This window comes from Corvus moneduloides, chromosome 10 (genome assembly GCF_009650955.1).
Source record: "Corvus moneduloides isolate bCorMon1 chromosome 10, bCorMon1.pri, whole genome shotgun sequence".
Lineage (NCBI taxonomy): Eukaryota > Metazoa > Chordata > Aves > Passeriformes > Corvidae > Corvus > Corvus moneduloides.
The window spans coordinates 22,346,882-22,369,892 of NC_045485.1; the positions used below are offsets into that span (position 1 = coordinate 22,346,882).

At 39.2% G+C, this 23,011-nt stretch overlaps 1 protein-coding gene across 5 annotated transcripts in view; it reads right to left on the reverse strand.

Moving 5' to 3' along the window:
* NAALADL2 (N-acetylated alpha-linked acidic dipeptidase like 2) overlaps positions 1–23,011 on the reverse strand; it is a 423,086-nt gene that overhangs the window by 312,581 nt on the left and 87,494 nt on the right. For 4 of the 5 annotated variants that reach the window (XM_032119479.1, XM_032119480.1, XM_032119477.1 and 1 more), the window contains one exon: positions 19,322–19,400. Coding sequence is in view for 1 of the 5 variants with exons in the window: in XM_032119476.1 (XP_031975367.1) it covers positions 6,917–6,959 (43 nt within the window). In the remaining 4 variants the exon portion in view is untranslated. Of the gene's footprint in view, positions 1–6,916; positions 6,987–19,321; positions 19,401–23,011 lie in introns of those variants that run through there. The other variant, XM_032119476.1, reaches the window with a different exon arrangement.

The following is a 23,011-nucleotide window of genomic DNA, read 5'->3' on the forward strand; positions in this document are numbered from 1 at the left end:
TCTCCTGTGACATTTTTTATTTTTATCCTATATGACAATGCTACTGACAAACTAAATAACCAAGAAAAGCAGGCGACATTTCTGATGCCAGATGCTGAAGATCAATAGCTATTTCCATGAGTTTATGGCATAATTAAAATTTGTAACAGGAATAATTTCCTCTTCAACCCCTCAGGCGAAGTCTAGAATTATTGACTAAGTCTAAGTTATGTAGTGTAGCATTTGTTATTATGTTTATGGATAATATAAAGGATTTTATGCTTTTTACATGTAATCTGGTAAGTATGGAAACAGTAACTAGGAAAGAACTCTCTGTATCAGGAAAGCAAGAGTTACAAACATTTTGTTGTTCAGGTATGCAGAAGACATGGGTTTATATAATTATCTGCTAGTTAAGCTGTGCTACAATTTACAGGGAGTGGCCACAATGCCCATGAACTACCAGAGAATGGAATTTCCAGTCCCTCAGAGCTCACAAGTGCCTTTGCCCCATGAAGGCAGCATCCCAGGGAGGGGGGTGCCAGAGTCACTGGTGCTGCCAGGAGCTAGAGCAATATATGGCAATTTAAATTAAATTTACTGCCGTATGGGAATGGCTTTATATTTATAACCCAAAGAGTCTGCCTATGCTTTCCTCTACCCAAGGATTACAGACAGCAAAGAAGAGAGCAGAGCTGATCAAGGACAACGACACATCACATCCATAAGAAAGGAGAAGCAACAAATCTTCTGCACAATCATCATTGCCATGACTTGGGTTTGCTGTAACTTCAGACTTTCAGGTCAAATAGACTCAGTTTGTAAGTGAGAAGATATGTATTTGTTTGCTGTCAGCCGTAAAAACTCATGCCTGGGCAGTGTAAGAATAACAGGATTGTTTCTTGCTCATGTCTCAATCAGTACTAATAACTACACGAACCAAATTAAACCCTCTGATACCAGTGCAACCCCATTACTTTCACTGCATTTTCACAAATAAAACAAAACTAGAAAGTTGGTAAACATATCTGCTGATGAAGCACAAGAACAAATATAGTCTGACTCAGTCCCTCTTTGCAAGGCTAGCAGGAATAAAATGTGGTAAACTTAATTGTGTTATGAAGGCACAGAAAATCTGAGCTTACACAGACAGCAGAAATGCCACTTTTAAAACCACTATTTGAAGAAAAAGATGAATATATATACAAATTGACAAAGCCAGCTATTATGCCTAGCACTACGGATTCACAGTAGCATTCGGGCTAAAAACCACAGCTCCGTTTTCTGTAACTGTTTCTATACAGGGATGGATTTAGTAACTTTAGCTTATGCTTTTTATTCTCCTGAATGCTAAAAGAGCTTCAGGATATGACCAAAATATAACCAGAACCGTGAAACAAGAAAAAGTCAGAGGCAGCTGCAGCAACACTCCAAGAGAGCTGACCCTTGGGACCAGGCAGGCCCAAAGGAACCCTGTGGCTCTCCATCAGCTGGAACATGAGAGTGGACCCTAAGAACCCCAGAATTTAAAAATTTGATTGGAAAGCTCCAACACCACACAGAACATGCACATTTTTCTCAAAAGGGAAGAAGATAACAAGTCTCTTTGAAGAGACTCTCTCACCGTTGGTTTGCAGTGGATTCTAGCTACTTGCTTGGTGTACATGAAGTCAATCTTTGTTGCTTCTCAGATTGCTGACTAAATGCAAAATGAACAGTTTTGCAGTTATTAGTCTCAGCTCTATATATCCCACAACCAGGAAATTAATTAAGAGACCAGGCCTTGAGGGGGGTGGGGGGGAAACAGAACCACGCAAGCAAACCACCCAACACAAAACCAAACACCCAGGAAAAAGTATTCTAAAGACCCGGATCAGAATGACATTGCAACAAAAACCCAACCTTGCTTGTCTTTTTAAAATACGTCTCAAGAACTCACTGCAAGACATGATGGCATTTAGGACACTGTGGTGGTCATCAGTGGAGATGCTGGTTTTTCAAGAAAAGGAAAAAGACAAATAAAATAAAACTTCTCACCATCACCACCTTTTTCCGCTAGGACTATGGAATGAAATTCCTGTAGAGAGACAGAAAAATTTTCAGCCACTTCCAGAAAACTTCCAGTACTTGAAGAAGGAGGGAAAAAGAGAGCTTTTCAGGACCTGCTATGAATGCAGAGCACTCTTTAGTTTATGAACTAGTTCATATCTGCATAAGAAGTTTACATAAAACTAGATTCCCTTTGCCTGAACTGCTCAGATCACATTGGTATTCCCTCCGCGCCAAACTCCACTCTTTACTTTTCTCCTGTAAGTGACTGACTTTCAGAAAAAGAGGTACAGGAGCAGCCAAAATAAACATAACCCTTACCACACACTGAACAATGATGTATTGGGGGGAAAAACCAACAGTTTCCCTTGGATCACTTCCCTAGTTGCAAACACTGAACCTGACAGAGCCTACTGCTGACAAGGGTTTATTCCTACATTTGGTAGGATTTCCAAGTTTAAAGCAGCTTTATGAGGAAAAGTTTTCAGACACTTTGCAAACATCATCCTCTTGCTGTACATCTACTACTTTCAATTTCAGTTTTACTTCTTGCAGCAAGATGTTGCTATCTTGTTTCATTTTCAGGCACACATATCAGGATGCAATCATCTGCAACACACCTTTAAGAACTAGAAAGGATCATAACAGCAAAACCACAATAATACCAAGCAGATTGTGAGCTGATACCCAGTTTTGTGGTCAATTCTCACCACTGCAGACAGATTCAGTCTGATCATGCTTCAGTTTATGCAGCTTTCTCAGATTTAATATGTTTATATTAGTGATAATATTTCTGTAGAACTGAAATCTCAAATCGTGATTCATGAGCACACATAAACTGGAAAATGAAAGCTAAAAAATCCCAGATATTCCTGTGATAAAAGAGTTAAAAGCACCCCGAAAATGCTAGAATGACTTCAGCTGAAATAAAAAGAGTGCTCTGTGCTGTTCCAGCTGCTGATGGCTCTGTGGGACTATTTAAATCTTGTATTTTTCACAGCACTAGGATAGTGATCAGAACATACTTCTCCAGCTCTCTGGATTCATCACTTTGAAATGAAAGTCAAAAATCTACAGGAGGTAGCAATAAAATGAATTATTTTAAATTACCCATTGTTACTGTACCTGGTTGGGGAATAGAGCCAAGCTGTGCAAGAAATGCTGTCACAGGAAACCCTGGCTATTATCATTCAGAAAGAGCCAAAAAGGGACTCAATGATGTTCTGTGAATAACTGTCCACAGAGCAAACCTCGATTTGCAGGGCTGAGGTCATCCAACGCCAAGGGGAGAGGAAGCACTTTTACAATGCACCTTCTGAATTACCACTTTTTGTTAGAGAACCCCCCAGTTAATAACTGCAGCTGATTACAGCATTCATTAGCATTATTCAGAATCCTGCTCAAAAACACAAACCTGAAAGAAAATTCTTCATATAGTCTGGCAAGCTGGGTAAACCTAGTGGCCAAGAAGCCCTCTCAGCAAGAAAGACATTTGAGATGGAAATTTGCTTTCTGGGACATTCCCTTCTCAATTCCCACTGCTACACGCAAGCATGCCAGGATCTTTATGTAGGCTCTTGATATTTTCCTATCAACTTTCTCAGCAAAAAGTAGTAGCTACTTCTTTTAGACCTGGTCTGTAAATATTTCATGAGACTACATATATATTGATCTAAAAATCAACATCAGAACACAAGAACAAACCCTAAGGAACACACACTTGGAGCTGATCCAAAGCCCAGATTAATCATGGAGGGAATCTGAACTTGCTGGAAACCGCTTTTAGAAATAATGCAGTTGTTTAATCATATATCTATATTAAATATATATAACGAAAAGTTACAAAAATGCTTAAGTTATGCTAATAAACAGCACATAAGGAGGCCTGATAAAACCCAAATTTTTCAGGATGTTTTATTAATAATGCTCATACGACTCCTCTCATTCTTGCTCACTTACTTGTGCCTCTCAAGACCCAAAAGAACAAGCTGTTTTAACTTGAAATTCTCAATTCACCTCTCTCCTCTGCGGGCCAGAGGCGAGCACAGATTACACACACTTAGCAAGCCACCAAAGTTGCTACCATCATCTAGCAACACAATACAGTGTATAATCAATTACAGCTCATGGACAATATCATCAAATTAAAATTTACAGTAATTGCATCTTGTGGAGCTTATATTGTCACATTCTCCAGTAAACAGTACTTAATTCATGGGAAGACTGAAAACAATTACTCGTGTGAAGGCAATGGATCTTGATTCTAAAAGAAAAAAACCCAACAACAACAAAAAGGGAAAAAGCCCCAAACCACCACAAAAATACAAGGTATTCTCAGCGAGTTTCAGTGCACTTCTGGAGGGCTCTCAGTGCACTGCCTCAACAACGAATCAATCTATGGCTGCCAGTCAAAGCCCCATTGTTCAGAGCTTTGCTCTTTTCACTTGTCACACCCAGGCTCCGGGAATGGGCTCTGAACCATTTCCAGAAGCAGCAAAACAACAACAGAACAGAACCAAGGGTTAATTTATTCTCTGGGCTTACTGTACTTGGTGCAAAACAAAAACGCTGTGATGGCAGAGTGACCTTCTATTTACTGATTGACCAGATGGCGAGAATTACTGACTTATGTAAGCCCCAAGCCTCCTTCCCCATCTGATGGCTGCTGGGGGAAATCAAATAAAGGGCTCTGCATAGTCTTTAGTGCTCCAGCCTAATCATCACAACACCATTAGAAGAAAATGCTGCAGGGAAAGGCAAGGAGGGAGCAGGACTGAAACCCTGGATCCTCAAACCCAGGTTTTCTTTCACAGCAGAACTGAAGCCATGGGTACAGCACAGCAAGAAGGTTTGTGCACCTGCTGCCCAGGCCGTATCTCTTTTGCTAATGAATAAGTGAAGCCAGCCTCCAGGGCTGTCAATCTGGCACCTTTAGTAATTCATACAAGCCTCAAAGTTCTCTAAAAATAAATAACGTGAAAAGGAACCCAAGTTGTTTCACTAGCAGTGGTTTTGACAGGTATCTTGAGTAATGTTAATCTTTGCACCTTTCTTTCCTTAAAGAAATACCAGCTGAATCACCAATTATTTGGGATAGTTTCTAAAAACAAGCACAAATGGAAATAAGGTTGATGGCAACTGATAAAAATGAAACTGGGGGTGTGCATGTGTGTTTGCATGTGTGCACACAGAACATTTTGATTTAAAAACCAGAATTATTGTGCAGCCCTAATTCTTGTCCCATTTCCACTAATGCAAACCAAGAGGAATTCCATTTGACTAAGCTCACTTAGGCTAATGGAGGAAAGGTACGAATTAAGCCAGAATCGCAATCACAGTTCCCAAAAGGCCTGTATAAAATACAGCGTGATTGAAAATATTTTCCATCAGTTTTATTCGTAGATTATATTGGCAGAAGTGACATAGCTCCTCACTTACAGCACAAAAAGTAAGATTGGAATTAGACTGGATAACCTTCTGAGCAGCAAACCCCTGTAACCACAAGTCAGGTCCTGAATGAAGAAAAGAGAGAAAGAAACAATACCAATTCTTTCATTACCATACCTGAAATGGTGTTTAGACCTGTACAGCATTGAATATTCCTAGTGCTTTATTCAATATTAAAATCTGGATCAAAATCTAATTTGCCACCATATGGTTTCTGGATAGTTCCTACATTATTATTAACATACAGAAAAAAAAAAAAAAAAAGAGGGGGAAAAAAAAAAAGGCAGTGGAATAAAAGTCCTCTGTGAACTAAACCTGCTCCAGCATTAATGGAGTTATTCCCTATTAAATACGGGAATCTGAGGCACACATTTGAACCCCTGGATTACATGTGTGCATGCATATAAAGAATAACTTCAAGGGGAAAATAGTAACACACCTTGTCATAGACTAGAAAGTTACCACTCCAGCTCTCAGAAAACCTTTTGCAAATTTTACAATAGTTTAAGGATTCTTGCAAAACACAACATAGACACAAAGCTTTATCCCTTGTATGCAAAGCAGGAGAAAGAGGTCAGGAAGAGACTGGTAAAGTCAAGCAAAAGAAAAGCATGGGTTGAATGTCAGGGGAAAAAACACACTGAATGCTAAGAAGATAAAATAATGGAATAATTCCTCCGGAAGATACTATTTTCTGGGATATTAAAACAGCCTGTTGAAAGAAAAAAGGGCTACTGGGAAAACATTCTTTCTCAAAGCAAGAATTTGACATTCATGTTGCAAAAGAAGGACTAAGCAAGATTTATGAAGTGTTGTGTTCAGGATTCTACTGAAAATTTAAAATACCTAGCACAGAATACTCTGTTTTTACAGTTAGTCACACAAGTGCCCACAAGGGCTATTTTGCATGCATGTATTGGTGTAACCTCAGCACAGCCCACAAAACGAAAAAAAAAAAATAAAGGCAACAACCTGGAATAAACCACAAATGCTAAACAGAAACAACATCCTTCATCTCCCTGCATCTGCCATGCCCTGCTCACATGCAACAGGCACGAAATTTGTGCAGAATAGTTGAGCAAAGCACTTCCTACCCAAAACCATTTGCAGAAGGTTTAACTAAGCCACAGAACAGTAACCCCAACATCCACAGATCATCCAAAGTTTAAAGCAACCTTTACAGACAATACAGTGCCAAATGTTTACACGATCTTGTCAGACCTTTCCTCGCCCTCCTAAATTCAAGCAGGGGATTTTTTTCAATAACGTATTGCAGAAATGAGTGAGGTGGATTTCCTCCTTCCCCCAAAACACATGCAAGGACACGTTCCCTCCTGTGGACACGGTGCCACAGCCGGCAGCAGAACAAGCTCCCACACGCAGACCAAGGATGCCCCAGAGCTCCTGAGAGCACAGCATTCCACAGGCTGCATGTTCTTACCCGGCTGGGCTGCACTTGCTGCACTGGGCTCATTCTCTCCCATTTCCACAAAATTATAAACTCCCCTGAAAGGAGCCGAGCTGTTCCAGCCAGTGGACTTGGTCGCCGTGCAAATTCCGACCTCCTGACTTCCAGCTGCGGCACGGTAACCCTATACCTGACTTTCTTCTGGGAATAATTAGTATCCTGCTTCCTGAGCTACCTGAGCCTGCCTGACCTGTTTCTCTATAAACTGACATCATATCCTTTGATCTGATTTGATTAACATGTGCTTCGGGCAAGGCTGCTTTGTCTCCTCCTGGGCTCTCCTGCTCCTTCGCTCCCCACCCTCTCCTTTCACTTTCACACAGGCAGCAAGATGAAGCATATCTCTGTTTCGTGGCAGGTGTTTTGGACAAAATGCCAAAGGCCACAGAAAGTTTGCAACTGCTTTTAAAGAACCTCTAAATCTGCATTTCGTAGGAAAACTAAACGTTAACTATCAACCCAGTGTCTGGGATGGGAACTTTGCAGCTCTCCACCGCAGAGGACAATGATTGCTGCCGATGTAGCGCCCCTGGGAAGAATCTTTGCAAAGAACCTCAGACCCAACCCATCCTTCCCCTGCCTTTCCCAAGGATTATCCCCAAGGAAAATGCTTTCCTTCAACACTGCAGTTTCAATATTATTTTGACTGTTTAATAAAAAGGGCTTCTAAACAAAACAAAAAGTTGTTTTGCTTGTCTTATCCTCCCTCTCCAGCACAAGGAGATAATCTTATCCAGCCACACTCCCAGCTGAGCTCCAAGAAAATATTTGCTCTTTTCTGCCACATAAATCAAGTAACAGGTGTCTGATACATTTGCAATCAATTAGTTGAAAAAGTACACTTGTCTCTCTGCCTTCAAAGTCAGTTTTATTTCAACATTTACATTTGCAACTGCCAATGACAAAAATCAAAGAGAAGATACAGCATTATTTTAAAGGAACAAACAATTGCAACTTAAAAGAGGTAATTAGCTCTTACCATGTTAATCTCCATCTGGATTACACTCAAAACGGTCTAATCAACAGCGTTAGAAATTTTTTTAATCCAAAAGCAATTAAGTCTGTTTTTAAAACTAAAATGTGTTGTCTTTTTCTTCCCTTTTTAAAGTACTGAAACAGAAACACAGAGGGTAAAAAAATGGATGATGAGTTTTTCAAGATCATTTGATCATTCAGGCTAGGTAAAGCGTACCTTTCAAGTAAAATTTCTGAAACAAACTATGTTAATTCACACAAAAATCTCATTTAGAAGTAAGAATATCCCCACAAGCAGTAACATCCCTCAAGGTAAGCATCACATAAGCAGAAGTAAAAAAATATTTATGTCCTGAGTTTTGCTATAGAAAGTAAATCAGACATCCCCCAAACCTCAATCATCCAAACAGTGAATTCCAACAGACGTTTTCACTTGGTTCACGGGAATGAAGGCGTTCAAAAGAAAATGCTCATGCTTTATTCTTGCCTGATTATTAAATTAGTTCAGTTAAGCCGACCATTCCACAGTCAGAAAATAATCTTTACCAAGAAAGCAAAGAGAGAAGAAAAATGAACTAAGTTTGAAATTACTCCTTTATTGTTTTATTTCTGTTAGCTTAGCTGAGCTATTGCTACGTTATCCCCCATAACCAGCTCATGGCCCAAAATATGCAGTCAGTGGTTCCTACAATTCACCAGGCTCATCCACCCTACTGTCATTTACTGCCAGTGAGCTGAAGCTGCCCCTGGCCAGCTCAGGGTCAGAGAAAGGGGTAAGACTCCAGCAGACACCTGGGGAACCTCTCCAGCTGTGACTTCCAGTTCCAATGCTGAACATCATCTTGCGTAAATTTACTGAGTTTTCACTGGAAAGTACCAGCGAACCATTCCACTGAAACATCCGTTCAGTGGGTGGAGGTTTTCAGCTCAGCTCTAGTGCAGCTTCCTCTGCGTAAGGACAGAGACTAAATGAAGTTATTTTTGTGTGCAGAGAAATGAGTAAGTAAGAACTTTGGTGGCTTTCTGTTTACTTCACGAGTGAAAAACCAAAGTGGTCTTTCCTAAAAGCTTCTGTTAGGACAATTACTGAAACAATTGTGCAAGAGCCTTTATTAAAGGGTCTAGGTCTATTCCTGCTTTTCAACCAGGTCCCTGCTAAGAAAAGAGATACCTCAGTTGCCCAATCCTTTCCTGGGGACAGCAGAGGAGCACATACAGAAACTTCCCTCCTTGACCACCTAACTCAGGGAAGTCGAAGATTTGGTGCTGAGTTTCTATAAACAAGTTTGAGTTGCTCTATTTTTAAAAGACATGTTTAAGAAAAACAAGTTTATTTATCAATGAAGTTCTGCAGTGCAAAGCGAAATGTATTTGGTAATTAACTGAGGAGACAGAAACATCTAAAGCATTACTGCCCTCTCCAAACACAAACTGTCCATGTCTTGGAAGAGAAATCCTTAATCTATGTTAGTATTATTTGTAAGCATGGGAAAAATCACAATGATTAGTTTTTACCCTCATTACTGTATTCTGCAAGGTGTCCCCCCACCCCCATAAAGAGAGCTACCTCATTCCAAGAAAACTGAAGTGTAAGGCAACAAAAATAACTCTTCTCCTTAGCTACTGAGTACCAGCACTTCCTCCAGAGTAAGATTTTGATTTTAGGCTTTTAGCACCTACAGAAGGATTTTGTAGTTTAAGTTCTAGCATTTTCTCACATCACCTTCTGTTAACTCTTAAATATTCTTAAGAATTCTAGAGATGAGAGTGATAGTACTGAAAATACTTCTTCCCTTGAAATGAAGCCTACAAGTGGGAATAGCACAAGAAGGACGGAAACTCAAGATTTTTCACACTCCCTCTCCCAACAACAACTGACGGTGAGAAGTGGCTTTCTTGCTTTTATGTTCCCCTAAAACTGTTTGTTGTGCTCAGTTGTGTGCAATGATTTAAACAGAGTGTTTTCCAAAGGAGGAACTCTTAATTCATTCACCCTCTCCAGAAAAACCCAAGTGTGAAAATGCAGTGGCTTTGTTCTGCTCCCAGAGAAAAAAAACAGAGAAAGTGATTCTGCATTTACTGCACATCAGATACAAATATTTCTCAGTCTAAAGAGTGCATTTGACAGTCAGTGAACAGAAACATAATTTGATGATTGTTGTGATCAGGGCTAAAAAAGAAAAAATTCAGTTATTATGCTGTGCATTAAGCCATGGCAAGCAGATCACTGCATCATCCTGCTGACACCATGGGTGACTTTAAGCCTAAATTCAATGTCATTAGAAACAGAGCACACTCCACTAATAGTGCTAAGAACTGGCAGAGAATATTAATTTTGTCACAAGTTTCCTAGAGTAGCTCTGCAAAGCTAGAGAGAGGCCCTCACAACTGAAAACCTTTAGAAAAGCAAAGGTTTCCTCTATGTGCTGGCCCAATGGCTCTCAGGACTCTCACTTTTACTCAAGAATATTGTAATTTTATAGAACTAATGCAAACAAAGCAATATCACCAACAGCTAACTGGTGGTGTCATTCTTTATTGGTAACATGTTTTGTTACTCTACATACTCCACAAAGGGAGCAGAAATACATGTTTTGGGGTTCATTTTGTTTTTTTCTAAAGAATATCGTTCCAATGTTTCCAAGATGTGAACAATGAGACTCTCTTATTACATGTGAAATTGCACAGATAATAAAAATAATATCTAGAACTGAAACATAAGAACTGTGAATATGCAGATTTCTTTTACACAGTTGCTAAGATGACTCTGATCAAGGCTCTGTGAACATTTACTCCTTGATAACCACGTGTTTTAAAGTGTATCACAGGAGAGAAGCAGCCCACCAAGTTTCTTGCAGTGACCACCTGTCTGGCATCATGGGCTGACAGCGTTGACAAGATAATAATAACAAATATTTCACCCTCAACAATGGCAGGAGTGCTGGGAGAAAAGGGACAGTGCCAACCCTGTCTGCCTCCTTAAACCAGAGGGACACAGATTCTGATGTTTGTATATTGTTGGTGCTCAGGGTTTCTTGTTGTTAGTACTGGTTGGTTGTTTTTAAGAGCAACATGGCTATTTCATTTATCTCATGAAAAATGGTACAGCAAAAGGAACAGCATGATTTGGTTTGCCTCCAACAAGCAGTTGTTTAAGCTACAACCTCAATTAAAACAGGAGATAGGATGGAGAAATATTTTCTTCCACAATTAAAATGGACTAAACACAAAGGCAAGGATAATCAGTCTCAAAAACCACAGTGAAAAAGGTTTTCAGTGTCTATGCAAATGATGCACTAAAAAAAAAAAGCATGAGTTCCAGCAGCAGAGACCTTGCACAAACAGCACTGAGCAGTGAGCAAAGCCCAAGAAAGACTTGCTCCATCATGGATGAGAAGCTCATCCCCACACTCCTCGCCTTGCCAAGTTTTACTTCCAAGTCTAGTTGTGCTAACCACTTTTTTCACAGTTACAAGGATATTGTGGTATAAAACTTCACTCAGATGCAAACATCACCACTTTGGAGCTTAGTGAGAAATAAAATAGATTTGCTCCCATTTATTTCTAAGCATTAATCACAGCTAACTACTAAAGGTACCAGCAAAGGCTCCAAAACACCGCTCTGACCTGAAACTCACTGACGTGGACTGAACAGAATTAAGATTTAGGTCTTCCAGATCCCAGAGGAGGTGTTTTTCCCCCTGGCCACTTTGCTGGGGATGCTTGCACAGAAGAGCAGTCTCCTTTTTCAAAAGCACATCCAGCAAAATGACTGACATGTTGTTCAAGCTCTCCCTAATCCCTTGCTGAGTGAGAAAATCACATGCCAAGGGAATTTATTATTATGTAGAAAGAAGGTGGCTTCATTATTTTTTGTTGTTTTGTTAATAATGCATACATTATTTTCACAATACCTGAGTTATGGGTAATTGTTCTGTCTCTCTGAGACTTATCAGTCCTAACATGATTGACAAATGTACCAAAATTTGTGACCTGTTTTACCTTTATGACCATAAGAAAACTCAGCATCTCTTCTTCACTCTCAAAATCCTGATTTGGAAGGCTGAAACAAGACCACTTTCCTCACAGAGGTATTTTTCCCTCCAAAGAAAACAGGTGCTTTATCAAAATGCAATTTTTTTAAGTTCCTTTGAATTCCATTTTCTAATCAGTTCCCGCTCCTCAGTTTTCAATCCCAGAGCTTTAGCAACCAAACCTCAAAAAAAAAAAGTTAGCAATCAAAATCAGCAATGGCCTCCTGATTCACTTCTAATGTTTTATACTTCCTAGTTAATGAAAATGTAAGTCTGTAGAAAATAAATAGCAACTCAAGCTTCAGCAGCTTCAGACCTCAGCAGCTGAAGGATGAGTGCACAGAAGCCAAAGCTACAGACACATTACTGTGAAGTTGGTCTGCAGAAGGTAGAAAAAAGGAGGATTAGTTTCCCCTGTTTCCTTCTAATTTGGTCTTTTCTGTATTCAACAAAATTAAACTACTATAAAGGTCTGATGCACAGGAGATGATACTTTTTAATCTGGGGCTATAAATGATAGTAATGCAGAGTACACAAAACATAATGAAAACAATCTCCCTGCCCTTTGATCCACTTGATTATTTAGGAAAACAGCAGAATTAAACCAGTGCTTTTTAAAGATGCTGTTTGCTCGACTTAAAAATCTCTTCTCAATTTATTTCTACCACCCCTACACTTTTGATGAATCTTGTAGTTATAACTGAAAGCAAAGGAAAAATTGCATGACAAAAGTAAGTAGCTTTAAAAAAGGAGAATGGAAGTGTGAGGGAATGAAGAAAGTTTGTCAGCAAGACACGTTATAAATGCTAATACTAACTCCATCTTGCACAACTAAGAAGTAAATCTTACTATTCTAAGACCACCTTAGGAAGCACAGAGTCTAGAAACCTAATACAGGAAATCAAAAGCAGATCAGCTCTAAAAAGAAAAAAAAAAAAAATCACCATTTTATCCTTAGTCTGCTCTTTTAGAAAAAGCACCTCTTCCAAAATGGGTTCAGATCTTGGCAAGATGAACACAACATCTCTAGATCCATCTAGCACAGCTGGGAAGGGCTGTGGTTTAAGTAGGTCAGCTTGCATTCCAGGCACATACGTAAGCTTTTAAAACAAATTTACTATATGAAATACAGTGATTTAATATGGAGATGGATTTTCAAGCCAATGAAGACTTGAATGCTGAAATATCTTCTACCCCAGCAAATATAGAAGAGCCAGGAAGAATCTTATGTGTGAATCTTCAATCACTAAAGACTGTTACAACAGAAGAGCTGTAAAACACATATATATGTATATATAAAGATACATATCTATGTATATCCTACAGAGAAGCAATACTGTGCTACAAACGACCTCACTGTGTGGTACTGCCATGCAGAGCAGGACAGGCAGCTCCTACAATGCCATGAGCTGCAATGCACACATGCCATCAAGCAGAGCCTGGCAAACAGCTCCCTCCAGAATCGAGCAAAGCAACCAAACTCTGCCTCATCACATCGTCCATCAGGCTAGACAGGGTGCCTGTCTGCATGGGGTGTCTGAAAAATACTTTTCATCACACCTATGGACAAATGAGTGTGCATATTGACCAGAAAAGCCTCTTAACCTGATACTCCCACACCCATTTATTACTTTCCTAGCCAGCAGACTTGCTGCCCTCTTGTGCCGGGTGTGGTTGTCTCCTGAAGCTCCGGTAAGCCATTCCCTTCACCAACTGCACAGTAGGAAGGTATCCACTATTTCCTACTACATCTGTGTTTCCTGGTACTTAAACAGTGTTGATCAGCCCCTGCAGGAGCACACCCAGGGGAACAAGAAGCTTTCCTTGCTGCTGGCAGGCTGGAAGGTGAACACAGCCTCCCTGACCCAGGTGCTGCGTGCAGGGCACACGTTCAGCTCAGCACAGCCTAACTCCCCATCCCCTCCTCTCCAGTGACAGCCTTGCATATCACACCTGCTTACAGCCCTCTGCAGATACAGCACAGCTCATTAGGCTGTAGTAAAGCACATTTCATTAGTTTTTAACTACTCTGCAAAATCAGATGGGCAGGCACTGGGACTCCACAAAGCAAGGCCGAGGTTCTGACCCAGAACAATCTCCACACCAGAGTTGTGCTCCAGACTGAATAAATGCCTGCTTTTTTCCAAACTAGTTGTTAGATCAATTATTCACCATAAGTAACTCCCCATACAAAGCCTTTCTAGCATGGAATAACACTCTTCATTGTTGTTTGCATCTCTGAATCAGCTTTGCAGTACTGCTAAAAAACAGAAGGAGCTTTATTTTTCCAGAGAGAGTAAAGGTAGCAAAATCTTATTCTCCCCAACTGAGGGGAAAAAAAAAGAGACAAATTATTTTTAGATTAGCACTGTTCTTCATTTCTCCCCAAATCCACAATAAAGTTTTATTTTTCCCAATTCCAGCAGCAGTGCTGTACTCTTAGAAAACACAGCTGTTGGCTTGGTATTTGCTTGTATGCAGTAATTGCATTGCTTACTATATTTTCACATGGATTTTTTAAATACAGAAGCAACATAGGAAATCAGATCTAAAATGCATCAGCCATGACCCTTTTTTCCTGTTGTATCACGTTTTAATCAATAAATTGCCTCCATATCTCAAATGAATGGGATATTATGTAACACAAAACAGCACAGAAGCCAAAATGAAGAATGAGAAGTTAATTTTGTGTCCATAGTTAAGAAAAGAAATCAGAATCTCACTCTCATACAGTGCTGATGGTACACACACAAAATTTAAAATCTTTTAACCCTTGTCTGCTCTGGGCTGATCTTTCCATGATTTTCTATTCTTCAGTCCCATAAGAAATGCAGCAGCCCAACACAAATTACTACAATACAAGTCAGTAAAAAAGGATTAAAACCCTTGCAAAAGTCACTTGAAAGTGTCAAAACTGGCTGATTTAAAGCATCATAGTGTAAGTTTCGTTAATCAATGTTTCAATGTAATCAGTGCTTCAACAGATCAGTAATATTGAAATTTCCTAAGACAGCAGCAGGCATTCCAACAAAATGCTGAAAGCATTTAATATGCTCCACTCACATCCCTTAGCAAAGATGGACAACAATGATTTAAAGTTTAAAATTATTCCGTTTGATTGCAAATGAAAGAACAATTCTGGTAACATTAAAGAAGTTTGTCAGGCTTTTTTCAGCAGAAATGAATTGTACAGACAGAATAATACTGACTGCCCACAGTTAAAAAAAAAAGCTTACTTATTGTCTTGGTTTAATTATAATTACTTTTAAGGTATTTTGCTGTCTTAGAATCTGCTATAGGGGAGTAAGCAGCCAACAGTTTGGACACCTTGGACATGAACATAGATTCATCTTACAATTTTAATCTTTTCCTTCACTGATACAGCAGATTAAAGCATGACTTCAAATCCTTGGATCCAAAGTTTCTGTAGCACCAGTGCAGTGGCAGCTCCTTAGTCCTGGTGGTTACATTTGAGTTAATACAATTCTATCCACAGACAATTACATGTGCAGATGATGAGAAAGAGCAATCTTGCCCCAGACCAAGGTTGCCCTAAAGAATACAAGTTAGCACGAAATACAGTCCACAGCAGTTTATCCAAACTTTCCAATGAATCATCATGAGCTACGAAACATTTCTCAATACCCTGTAGCAACTCAGGGCTTTGTAATATAAGTATAAACCATTAAAAGATAAATAGTAAGTCAGAAGCTACGGCTTACAGAGAAGGAAGGAGAAAGACTCATTTTGTTAATGACAATGGCCTCAAGGCTTTAGCTGTCCAAACTGAAACATTTCAAGCCTTTCAACCTGATTTTCTGAGGATCTCCAGGTACAAGGAAGTAGTTCCACACAACTGGCTGCTGCTGTCTGGCCTCTGTTGTGTTTGCATGGGGACAGAGAGAGGGAGAGAACAGACTGTGCAGAAAAAGAAAATTAGATGAAAACACTGATAAAAATCTGATTTTTATTCCAAGTCTGATAATTACAAAGCCTGCAGTAAATTTAATGGATTCTTTGCAAATTCCATCAATACATTTCCATGCAAACACTCTGTATTTTGACAGTCTGGTCAGGTTTCAGAATATGCCAAAATGCTCTAAAGTTTCAGCCTTAAAAACAACCACCATTACAAAAAGCTTGAATTCAACAAGTCAAAAGGGAAGTAAGCACTTGGCAAATGACAATTGCTCTTACCAGTAAGAGGGAGGTATTTGATTTTTTTGTTTAAGAATCCCCAAGATGATACAATTGTAGATATACACACACACTTTAACCTCACTTTTTGCCTATGATGTAAGAAATAGGCACAAAATTTCCAGGAAGATCTTTTACCCACCAGTTCAAAACAAGAACCAAACCTGTGTCCTACAGCTTTGGCACCAAAGCACATCATTAGGCACCAAAGTTGGTTCTGAGAAAAAAAAGGCAACAAAAATTACCATCTATGGCAATATCCGAAATACACCGGATTGCACAGCCTCTGCAAGCCAGCTGCACACCTTTTTCCTTAATAATTATCTCCACAGAAAAGAAAAATAGTTACTGGGTCAATATTCACTTGATGCAACAACCTTTGTGTAGTAATGTCCATGTACTTTCCCTAAAAATTCTTCTGGGGAACACCAAATTAACACCACCTCCCTAAGGAAGCACCACCTACGTACAAACTCTACAGCAGCACAAAGAGAGATCCACCCCTCAAGCTGACACCCGTGTTCAAAATCCATTTGAATTGTTTAAGAACAACTTGTACAAGGTCAAGTCTGTCACAGTCCTCAGTGTGTTCACAGCCTGACGTGATTTCTGTGTAAGAAGGGAAACAAAGCAGATGTGTCACTTCAGAGCTGTGTTTAACTACAAAAAGGCTTCTTCTCAAGGCTGCAATTATAACACAAACCCCAGCTCATCATCTTTCAGCACTAATGATAATTTACAGAGGGCTCTCGGACTACGAAAACAGAACTTTACCTGGAATTAGGTTTAAGAGCTCTCAGTTTTAGGCCAATCTCTTCCTAAACACAGCTCTCATCTTGAAAGCACAATAACTGCATGGGACAGGAAGCACACATTTTCTTCCTTTAAGTGAAATGCTTAATTTGCTTCCGTTCTGCCTGTGTTTCTTTTTAGAAGCATGAAATACACAGAGACAAAACATGTAAGATACAAATCTAATCCAGCCACCATACATATTGAGGATAAAGTGTGCAAACCCTCGGAAGTCAGTCTTCATGAGCTCAAGAGATGAGCCAGTGTCAACTCCTGTGTAGTGACAAGGGACCTCAGCCCATCCTCCCAGGTTGCCAGGCAACCGTTCCTGTATCCTTGACTGTATTCATCAGCCATTAAGCACCATCAGGCTCCCTTTCTTTTCTCCCTCACACGGGCTCCCACTCTCAGAGATGGATGAAAGGGAGAGGGAAGTTAAACAACATGACTTTCTTTCCAAGCAGAAGCAGCATTCTGAGTTTTAATAGCTGATAGATTTCAGCCAATTCACACAACTCAGATAATTGCTTTGTAGTGAAAGGTACAGCACGACTGCAAGGTATGGTTGTATTAGGAAGAGGGTTCTGTTAAAAATTGACATTAATGGACATCATCTAATATTATCAGACAGTACTAAAGTGCCCTTTCAATTTGGAAAAATTAAAGCAATAGATGACAGGTGTTTTTAAATCCAGAAGAATGGCATTCAACATGAGGAAGTGCTCTTCTAAACCGTGCCAAGGTAAATAAAAACCAACTGATCTGAGAAGCAGAAATGTGTTATCATTAACTTATTCCAGGGAAACAAACCAGTACCTCAACCACTGGAAGTACTGATCCAGTTCTTAGTATCAATGTAAATACACCCCACCTCTGAAGCAGTTGTCTCTCTGTCTTCCTCAAGCCACAGGTTCAATTCCACTTGCAGGCACTAGCAGGGCAGTCCTGCAGCCCCAACAGAGCTGGGCAGTGCAGATGAAGGTGAAGATTCCTCCCCTCCTAGCCCCAGGTTGAGCCCTCAGCCAGAGCAGCTCTCATCCAGCTCCTTACACTGCAGCCCAAGTGTCCCCAGGGGAACAGGGCAAGTGGCAGAGCCACGCTGAGGACAGAGGGGAGGACACAGCTCTTTCAGCTGAAATCCACTCCTGTATCACCTTAATGCTGCCATCAAATAACCAACAATTATTGGATCTGATTTGGTTCTAGAAATACCTGGCACTGAAGAGCAAATCCTCGGCCCTTGAACCAAGTACACAACTGAACATACTTTGATGGTGAATATTTCCAATTTATTGTGCTCCTGGAACATGGCTCTATGGCATGTGCCAGTATCACAACCCTAATACTGGGATACGAAGTAGTAGGTAGTTTCTGTTACATTTACTTGCATTGGTTAAATGGGGGGGAAAATAAAGCTTTTTGAGTACAGCTACTTCAGTGGTGCCTTCATCCACAGACACAGCAGAGCATGGAGAATAGAAAATTTCAAACACTGAAAATTACCCATTCTGAGTGATTTCAATGAATGAACAAGACATGCTAAACATTCCAGTGACTTACAACCATGATAAAGGACACTTAGCTGAGATTAAGAATACTTAGCTGTACTCACAGGTAGCTAACTGTTCACAAAGTTTTCAAAATGATTCTTTTCTGCAATGATTTCACAAACAAAACAAGCTTGCCACATCCTACTACAGAACACAGCAAGTTAAATAATTCTGGAGGAGAAAGACTAAAAATATGCAGTTAGAGGATACATTTTCCATATACATGAGAAATCAAAGCATATACATATATAATGAAAGCTGTAGAGTGCTGAAAATTAGTCTCTGGTTTGGCTCTTACTTTCCTACAGATATTTAATTACCCCTTCATCATTTTCACTGCCTTGCTCCCTATACCAGGAGTATGGTACCATGAAAGTAAAATTAAGAGGAAGAAAAATGTGAATTCCCGTTCTACCAATTTTGTTTGCAACTGAGCTCCCAACATACAGAAGCTCACAGTTGCAACCTGATTTTCAATTATTTATACTTTGTTGTCTTTTTAATTTCGTATTTTCCATTCAATTAGAATGATCTCTCCTTCATATGCATATTCAATTTTCAGACAAAACCAGACAGTTGCCAAGGCAGTATGCAAGACACATAAGCATTCATGCCACTGTCTGTCATTTCTTTTAATTACTGAAGCCAAACCCAAATTACTGGCTTATGCTTACACTTTCTTTTGACTCAATTTTAAGTTTTCCAACTTAACTCTTTAAAATACTTTCTTTATTCTGAGCATGTGATAGCCTCACATTTCTTCCAAGCTGAACAATGACCATGATGAGAAGTTAGAAGAGGTGTTTGATAGTGGTTTTTTTTTCATTTACCTTAAAGCCAAGATGGGATCAGCTTTGTAGAGACTTTGTCACGAAGGCATATTTTCAATCTGGCCTCTACACTAATTCCCTGCAAAAAAAGAACACATCACATTTTATAATACCACTCCTTGAAAGAGAAAACTGACCATTTGCAATGATGCAAACTGTAAATACAAATAGAAGACATGTTTTCCTGACACAGCAGCAAATGAGAACATATTTTGAAGCATGATGATACTTAGGAAATATTTTTCTTACTTAAAGAAACCAAATGGCTGCCTAAAATGTTTAAATCAATGTCCTTGTATCCAGCAAGGTCTGTTTCACAAAAGCAGCTGATTCCTCAGCAGGGAGTTTGTGGTGGCACTTCTTCTATACTACAAAACACTGAACAATAAACAATTGCCTTGGTTACCCATCAGTAAACTGGAAGTGTTCTTATAACAAAAAAAACCCAAACCCACTGATATTATGGTAATTTCAGTTTTTCACCTATTTCCCAGTAACAATCTCATTATCACCCATATAAATCTCCCTCCTTCTTTTAATGAAATTCAGGAGTTGTCAGTGTGTTCTTTCCCCAAGCAAAACAAGGTAGCTGAGTACATATTTAAAATGTCTCTGTGCATCTCACTGAAGTTCAGTTGTAATCAAGGCTTATTATAAAGATTCCACAGATTGCTCCACTAATAAGCTTTCATTGCTGCACTACATAAATTATACAACAAAGGGGGAAAAGGACCAATAGCAAGCAACTTTTGTCATAACTTTCTGTAAACACAACCATGTAAGTAAAGAAGTAATTAAAAAAAAAAAAAAAAAAGAGAAATGCACCATGACTGCTTAAGGAAAGACTGTGGCACTCAGTGTCATGGTCAGTTGACCTCAGAGGTCTTTTCCAACCTCATTGATTCTGTGACTTCTTTTCAATGTCCAAAATGCAGAACCCACCCAGCTCTTCCATTACTGCATTTTGTAGGACCCTAACCAGCACTAATCCAAATAAACAAGTAACACACTGAACCAGCAGAAGTTCCATCTTCCACATACTTGGATTTAATATAAATTTTACTGATTTTACAGTTAAAGCAGGAATAGCAATGTTAGACTAGGATGCTCAGAGCTTGGTACAGTCAAGTAAAACTGAGAGAACAATACCAGTCCTAAAGGAAATTCATGATTTGCCCTTCAAAATCCCAGCCCCTCTTTGCAAAGACAGTTGACAATGCACTGCAGCAAAGCAGCAAAAATTTAAACTGAAGGATGGATTTACTGAGTTCCAAAAATCACATTTCCTTGACAATCATAAATACAGTATTGTACTACTCTTCTGCAAAACAACGCCTCTAGACTATACAGCTGCTGTAAGCACACATTAAATGCATGATCTTACTGGGCAAGATAAAAGGAAGCTGAAAAAAATAACAAAAAAACCCCCAGTCCTTTCCCTGGACCAGAAAAAAAACTTATTTGCTCACAGGTCCCAGATAAAAGCTTCACGTTCAAACATTTTATCTTTCTTACAGTTTTATTGCTCAAAAGATGAACTATGAGATTAAATCCAACTTTCTATTAAGCTCTAGAGACAGTCACATGCCATGCAAGTCATAAGACTTCAGAGTTTGGACACAGTAGTAGATATTGAACATATCAGGGAAGCATTTCAAAAAGGCATTAACACTAATAGGGCTTACATATGTGTATCAAGGGAAGAATAGCTGCAAATTATGACACTACTCAGTCCTGACCCAGAGGTACAGAAAGAAGCTGTCTGTGTAATTCCACAGAATTGTGAGAGATTCTCCTAAATTCACCCACTTAGAAGGCTGATTTTTTTTGTTTTTTAAGCATTTACTGAGAGGAAAAGAAGGGACAGAAAAGAAAAAAGATCAGATCATACATTAATCACTCATGTGTGGTTGTGTTTTACCAGTTTGAAGAACAAGTGCTGGGCAAATTTAGCAGACACAGAATGGGGGCTTTTTTGTTTGTTTAATTGAAAACCAGTGGAAAAAAAAACCCTCACAGTGAAAGATTCCACAAAATGTCAACAGATCACAGTTTTTTTCCTGTCTCTCACATTTGGACATGAAGAACATTTTAAGTCTTTTTCTGCCACCATGACTAATAACTGCAGGTGCTCACACCCCTACATCTTCTACATACACAGTTACAAAGGGGCAAAACAATTTGTCTAGTGACATAATAACAAGATTCAGGATCAGGGAACTGAAAACAAAAGATCATGTTTCAGTTTTACCAGCTGGAGCCATTTATTTCATTAGTGACCACCTTCCTTGATAAGAATGACAATGTTCATCATATGCTTTGAAATTTTTGTCCATGCCACCTATATACAACTTTTATGCAGCTAGCAAAGGTACAGATAATGTAATGACAAATAATTTCAGTAGGGAAGCATTAGCCCAAGGCAAAAAAAATTCCTGTTTACAAATCCTGAAGAAATTATTCACTCCTCAGCAAAGTTTGTATCTGAGAAGATAAGTATTTTTTGCTGGGAGAGAATATTGCAAATTAGAGCAGAAATCCTATTTCACTTAAAATTCCTGTGTTTCACATGAGGCTCAGAATTCAGTGGGTAGAGAAGGCAGGGGAGGAGGGAGGGATACAAGGATACAACAGCTCATGGATTAGATGTTGCCACTTTCAATCCATCATCACATTTTCTCAGATTATGAAAATGAATTTTTCCCAGTAGTACATTTTATGCCTGACAGATTACAGATCAGTTTACACATTCACAATTGGAGCACTCGGATTTTACAAAAGTTCAGGTCTTCTGAGACCAGCATTTGTTATACGGTTTGACATGAGTCAAGAGAAACATTCTATGAGACAATGCCAGAGACACTTTCTGGCAATGAAATGGGTGAAGTCACAAACTCCTTAATGATCTCTGCAGCCAGCCTGAATTTAACACATTTTCTTTGACATTACAGCTGGCTTAGAAAGGTCATTAGACTATTATATCCACTGTTATGTAGAGCAGCACTATACACATGTAAAGTTTCTATAGCAACACTTTCTTAATTCATTCTTTAAGCAAAACACCAATTAGCTTTTTATTATAGCCAATTAAAAAAATCTGCACACTAATTGACAACCTCTCTACACAGAATTTAAGCTTATGCAAAAGAAAATTGCAGTAAAATCTTTTATGGTAATAGCTTACTTCCTATTCTCCCCTCTTAAGAGAGCAGTAAATTATTCGTCATAGGGGCTGAACATTTATTTTCCAATGTAAAACCCTTTAGACACACAGAAGTAACCTACCCTGATATGCCTTAAATTTGAGGAGAGCCTAAAGATCACAGGTTTCAGAAAGGCATCAGAAATGTAATCAGCTGACTTATTTCTGCATTGCAGGAAACTGGGCACTGGCCTGTGCACCTGGAGATCATGCAAGAGGCAGCCAGCAAAATGTTTCTCTTTCTGAGTAGCCAAGCATGTTGAGCCAAATGAGAAAGACGGCAAAAAAACACTACCAAAAGTCAAATTTAGCAGGGCAGAAAAGACATTTTCATTTCCTTCTTAGTACTTAGTGTTGGTTTTCTCAGATGTCTTCTGCACAGCTGGTGATGACAGCTTCTTTGTATGTCACTTCGTGTAGCAAATATCAAGACATATTAGTCAGAAACCAGTCAGTGAACACAATATAAAAAGGAGCTCATCATGATG